The sequence below is a fragment of the Scardinius erythrophthalmus genome, assembly GCF_964197995.2.
Source record: "Scardinius erythrophthalmus genome assembly, chromosome: 3".
NCBI classification, from domain to species: domain Eukaryota; kingdom Metazoa; phylum Chordata; class Actinopteri; order Cypriniformes; family Leuciscidae; genus Scardinius; species Scardinius erythrophthalmus.
The window spans coordinates 52,864,186-52,871,033 of NC_138223.1; the positions used below are offsets into that span (position 1 = coordinate 52,864,186).

The window sequence follows — 6,848 nt, forward strand, 5'->3', positions numbered from 1 at the left end:
ATGTCGTCCTCTGACCATCATATGAATATGTTGACCTCAAGTCATCACTGGTTTATTCTGTTACATGATGTCGTCCTCAGACCATCATATGAATATGTTGACCTCAAGTCATCACTGGTTTATTCTGTTACATGATGTCGTCCTCAGACCATCATATGAATATGTTGACCTCAAGTCATCACTGGTTTATTCTGTTACATGATGTTGTCCTCAGACCATCATATGAATATGTTGACCTCAAGTCATCATTGGTTTATTCTGTTACATGATGTCGTCCTCTGACCATCATATGAATATGTTGACCTCAAGTCATCACTGGTTTATTCTGTTACATGATGTCGTCCTCTGACCATCATATGAATATGTTGACCTCAAGTCATCACTGGTTTATTCTGACATGATGTCGTCCTCTGACCATCATATGAATATGTTGACCTCAAGTCATCACTGGTTTATTCTGTTACATGATGTTGTCCTCAGACCATCATATGAATATGTTGACCTCAAGTCATCACTGGTGTATTCTGTTACATGATGTCGTCCTCAGACCATCATATGAATATGTTGACCTCAAGTCATCACTGGTTTATTCTGTTACATGATGTCGTCCTCTGACCATCATATGAATATGTTGACCTCAAGTCATCACTGGTGTATTCTGTTACATGATGTCGTCCTCAGACCATCATATGAATATGTTGACCTCAATTCATCACTGGTTTATTCTGTTACATGATGTCGTCCTCAGACCATCATATGAATATGTTGACCTCAAGTCATCCCTGGTTTATTCTGTTACATGATGTCGTCCTCAGACCATCATATGAATATGTTGACCTCAAGTCATCACTGGTTTATTCTGTTACATGATGTTGTCCTCTGACCATCATATGAATATGTTGACCTCAAGTCATCCCTGGTTTATTCTGTTACATGATGTTGTCCTCAGACCATCATATGAATATGTTGACCTCAAGTCATCACTGGTTTATTCTGTTACATGATGTTGTCCTCTGACCATCATATGAATATGTTGACCTCAAGTCATCACTGGTTTATTCTGTTACATGATGTCGTCCTCAGACCATCATATGAATATGTTGACCTCAAGTCATCACTGGTTTATTCTGTTACATGATGTCGTCCTCAGACCATCATATGAATATGTTGACCTCAAGTCATCACTGGTTTATTCTGTTACATGATGTTGTCCTCTGACCATCATATGAATATGTTGACCTCAAGTCATCACTGGTTTATTCTGTTACATGATGTTGTCCTCTGACCATCATATGAATATGTTGACCTCAAGTCATCCCTGGTTTATTCTGTTACATGATGTTGTCCTCAGACCATCATATGAATATGTTGACCTCAAGTCATCACTGGTTTATTCTGTTACATGATGTTGTCCTCTGACCATCATATGAATATGTTGACCTCAAGTCATCACTGGTTTATTCTGTTACATGATGTTGTCCTCAGACCATCATATGAATATGTTGACCTCAAGTCATCACTGGTTTATTCTGTTACATGATGTTGTCCTCTGACCATCATATGAATATGTTGACCTCAAGTCATCACTGGTTTATTCTGTTACATGATGTCGTCCTCAGACCATCATATGAATATGTTGACCTCAAGTCATCACTGGTTTATTCTGTTACATGATGTCGTCCTCTGACCATCATATGAATATGTTGACCTCAAGTCATCACTGGTTTATTCTGTTACATGATGTCGTCCTCTGACCATCATATGAATATGTTGACCTCAAGTCATCACTGGTTTATTCTGTTACATGATGTTGTCCTCAGACCATCATATGAATATGTTGACCTCAAGTCATCATCACTGGTTTATTCTGTTACATGATGTCGTCCTCTGACCATCATATGAATATGTTGACCTCAAGTCATCACTGGTTTATTCTGTTACATGATGTTGTCCTCAGACCATCATATGAATATGTTGACCTCAAGTCATCACTGGTTTATTCTGTTACATGATGTCGTCCTCTGACCATCATATGAATATGTTGACCTCAAGTCATCATTGGTTTATTCTGTTACATGATGTCGTCCTCAGACCATCATATGAATATGTTGACCTCAAGTCATCATTGGTTTATTCTGTTACATGATGTCGTCCTCAGACCATCATATGAATATGTTGACCTCAAGTCATCATTGGTTTATTCTGTTACATGATGTCGTCCTCAGACCATCATATGAATATGTTGACCTCAAGTCATCATTGGTTTATTCTGTTACATGATGTCGTCCTCTGACCGTCATATGAATATGTTGACCTCAAGTCATCACTGGTTTATTCTGTTACATGATGTCGTCCTCTGACCATCATATGAATATGTTGACCTCAAGTCAATGCTCCAGATCAATCAAATATAATAAAATGTCCTCCAACAATTGCTTCCCTGATGATATAACCTCACAGTAGACATATCTGTAAAATAATTATATTTATAATAAGTCTTTATCATTGCTTCTGTATTTAGGCTAAAGGACACCAAGTGGCAATAACAGCACACAATGGAAGGTATGATTTTTTTTCATTTTTTTATTGAATGTAAATTTTGTGGCGATTGGGGGAGAGCTTCTCTTGTATGCTGTTTTAAACATACATTTGCAATGTTATCAGATGGGCATTTTAAATTGTATACAATAAAACATTTTATTTGACAATTTTATTGTTAATGAAAGCCCAATGTGCTTGCAAAATGTGTAATCTATTCATTATTCTTCATCTTTGTAGATAAGGCACTAAAGTGTCTCCAAACTAAAAGGCCAAAATTCACCATAGGAAGTGTGGGGCCATACAATCTACAAGTACAAAGTTTTAAAAATTTAATGGAGGACAACGAGGTTTCTGACGAGGTAACTTAATATCCTTATAGTAAGCTATTTATATTCTTACACTTATTTCCTGTCCACTTACCCTACCACCAAAACAAACAACCATGACCTCTGACTAGCATTTAGCCTTCAAATTTGTTTCTGCATGGTTCTGCATGCGGTTCATAAATACTTTTTTTTGCTAGTCAGATGCTGAAAGACACAGAAATACACATAAACAAACTGTGAATTTAACCCCAGAATGCATACAAATAAATGGCATGCTTTGTGTATTGCCTCTTGTCTAGCACCAATACATGCCTCTGACATCTGGACATTTTGTACCTTAAAGAACAGATATGACGATATAAATGTCCAGTCTAGAACAGATAAATGACTTAAAACATTTCTATTTGACTCAAAATATAGAGCAGTTCAATTATTTTACCTCACATTTTTCCTTTACATTTTCAGGTCATGGATTCCATATGTAATGTCCTTAGCAAGGTAAGTGTAATTTTACCAGCAATAATTTGAATTATATTATACAGTATATAATTTATTTGAAACATTTTTAGTTCTTCAACTCTGTTCAAAAGGAAAATATGTTCTCCCTCTACCTTAAATCAGGATCACCCAGGGGTTGTGCATATAAATTCTCAGGCACTCACAAAAATTCTGGACGGATCAAAAAGGGCAAAGAGCCATTATTTTCTCAAGGTAAGGAAGATTAAATGATTTGTCACTGACCTGCATTTTTTTGTTAGGTATTATGTTAATGAATAGCTGCTGCTAGGTTTCAGTAAGCTTAATTAAACAGCAATCAGATTCTAGATGATTGTCAAATGCACTAGGTTATATTTTATTCCTTTGATTTCTATTCTACTTCTCTGAATTACAGAATAACATTTTTAAAGGGACAACAGAGATGTTTGGCGCTTATCTCGAGGGTGGCAATCACTGGAGCTTTTTTGTGAGTCAAACCTTTTTAAGGATAAATCATTTTCACATGTGGATTCCAATTTATTTGTGTAATATACAAAAACCTTAGTTATCTGCCAAATCAGTTTTTTGGCATGTCCCTGGAATACCTAGTAATTAATAATACTCCAAACTTCAAACTCTAGAGAGTCAGTATCATGACTGAGTGACAGAGTGAATGGTTTTGCAATAAGTGTCTTATGGTATTATTATAACTTCAAATATTTCTGTTTTAGCATTGCAATGTTGACAGAAGGTGCATCACCTACTTCAACTCCTTTGGAGAGACAGAGTGGCAGTGCCAAGCAGTTGCCCAACACTGGTGGTAGGTATTTATTGTTTGGTTTACTATAGTGATATCATTCATCTAATGAGCTAAAATCTAATATAAGGGCCAAATTATGTACAATGGCAGTACCAAGTCCTTTTACAGCTGATCGATTTCTCATGGGCTCCTAATCATCTCCATATATATATATACACTAGTTGGCTTCATCACCCTGTCTCCTCTCCACCAGTAAGCTGGTGTGTGGTGGGCGTTCTGGCTCAATATGGCTGCCTTTCACATCATCCAGGTGGATGCTGCACATTGGTGGTGGTGCAGAGAAAAGCGCTATATAAATGTAATGAATTATTATTAACACTGTTGCGTCATTAACCCATTAAGTGTCACTGTCCCGCTAGCGGGTCTTTTAAGTTTACTTCACTATGTTACAATTAAATCCTAATCTACTCATGACCAACTATATATCGTTGGAAAGGTCTAAGACTCCTAAATAGATATTTTAGGACTGTTTTTTTGTTACAAATTATGTAGGAATAGAAATAGATGAATTTATGACAAGAGTGCACCTCAAAAAATCTACATCACAAAAAGTCGAAGCACACTTTTAATAATTGACATGTTGGTTTTCATGCTAAAAGGTCATAATAAAACATATAATCTAGTATTTGTCAATAAAAAATTATAAAATAATATCCTCTAAAAAGTATTATATATATATTAAATAGTGCATTTTAATGTCAGTTCATAAAAAGGGGGGTGACAGTTTAGTCCTTTTACAGCTGATCGATTTCTAACCAACTTCCTCAGAACTCGCACTATTTAGCACAGTCATGCTCACGACTAGCATAAGTACTCTGTAGATTAGCTTTGTTATGAGGACGCAACAACTGAAATACAGTTTTAACTGACATGGGTGTAAGTAGATGATTACAAATTATTTATTTTAAAATTACCTGTTGGAGTTGGATGTTAGTGGTGATTGTAATTTTGTTGATTACAGTGCATTCGCAGCTTCAAGGGGAGTGAAAGGAGAGTGGAACATTAAAACCACAAAACACAATTTGCAAACCGATTCCGTGTCATGTGGTATCCACACACTTGCAGTAAGTTAATTTCTATTACCCAGTGTAAATCACTGCAGGCATGTGTCAACCAATTGAATTTAAACCTATTATCATATATAATCTACCCTTGTACATTGATATATTAAAGTGCCAGTACTTGTCTGATTATGTATTTAGTTACAAATATTATTAAATAATTTTCTCTCGTCAAATAACTTTTGCCTTCCTTCAAGTTTGCCACTGAATTCATGAAGTCTGGTGGCTGCATTACCTTCTTCCAGTGCCCTGCAATACAACAAGAGAGAATGCGCCTGGCCTCACTTTTGTTTCAGTCTTTAGGTATGTGCCTTATTGATTGAAATGTTATCAATAGGTAAAAATATTAAAAGTTCAGAATTTTGGGCCCTTGCCATATTTCTAGGTTGTTGAATGATACTGGAGATAAGTAGCATGTAGCTCGTCTCCTATGTTAGTCAAAAAAGTAAAGTAACAGGCCACTATCTATCTATCTATCTATCTATCTATCTATCTATCTATCTATCTATCTATCTATCTATCTATCTATCTATCTATCTATCTATCTATCTATCTATCTATCTATCTATCTATCTATCTATCTATCTATCTATCTATCTATCTATATATATATATATATTAATCCATAAACCAAAGTGCATGGGTGCACAGTGAAGTAGGTCTCAGAGCTTTTTGTACAGGCTTGAAAAGTCAAATTATGTTTGTTTTGTAGTTAGGTAGTCAGAAATGTGGATGTAGAACAGCATTAATTGTTCAGAGAAAGAAAAAAAAAATATTTTTTTTTCTTTTCATCAGTCCATGAAACCGGAAATGGGGCAAGTGGTCAAAAATGTGAATATTTACCTTGAATAAGCAAAAAAGAAAAAAAAGACATATTTATAAATATATATATCCTGTATATATTTACAGATCGAACAAAAAAATGTGGAATTTGTGCCAAAAATATTTCAGGGAGAAAGACCGTAAGTGCAGTTTTCACATATAAAAGTGATATTCTGCATGTCTTATTCAAGCATAATCATTATAATTTATATGTCAATATACACACAAAATGCATATACAGACCATACACTAACATGCATGTCCATGAGAACTCATACTAGGAATGGAAACTTTCCAAATATAGTATACATAATCTCTGTACCTCACATGTATATAATAATTTACCGACCTGTCATGTACATGTGGTTCACACCCCTATTGTATATGTGATTTTTCTCTTTGTTTTGTTTTAACAGGAGGCATGTACCTGTGGGGCAGTGATGCATGTAGAGTGTGCAGCCACACGCATGTGCTACATATGTCAAGGTAAAAGAGAAAATTGCAGAAGTCATGAAATAACAAAGTGGACTCTACTACCTCACCCTGTACTCACTCACTCACTCACTCACTCAAACACTCACTCATTCACTCACTCAATCAATCACTCACTCAAACAAACACTCATTCACTCACTCAATCAATCACTCACTCAAACAAACACTCATTCACTCACTCAATCAATCACTCACTCAAACAAACACCCATTCACTCAATCAATCACTCACTCAAACAAACACTCATTCACTCAAACACTCACTCACTCAAACACTCAATCACGCAAACACTCGCTCAAACACACTC

General features: G+C 35.6%; 1 protein-coding gene across 1 annotated transcript in view; it reads left to right on the forward strand.

Moving 5' to 3' along the window:
• Nucleotides 1-941: 941 nt before the first annotated feature.
• Nucleotides 942-6,848, forward strand: part of LOC308687958 (uncharacterized protein) — a gene marked incomplete at its 3' end in the record, with an annotated part of 14,414 nt that continues 8,507 nt past the window's right edge. The window contains exons 1-7 of the mRNA XM_081360777.1: nt 942-2,562; nt 2,779-2,900; nt 3,333-3,365; nt 3,489-3,578; nt 3,760-3,831; nt 4,076-4,164; nt 5,126-5,228. Of these exons, the coding sequence (XP_081216903.1) occupies nt 2,556-2,562; nt 2,779-2,900; nt 3,333-3,365; nt 3,489-3,578; nt 3,760-3,831; nt 4,076-4,164; nt 5,126-5,228 (516 nt within the window). The 5' untranslated portion in view covers nt 942-2,555. The remainder of the gene's footprint in view (nt 2,563-2,778; nt 2,901-3,332; nt 3,366-3,488; nt 3,579-3,759; nt 3,832-4,075; nt 4,165-5,125; nt 5,229-6,848) is intronic.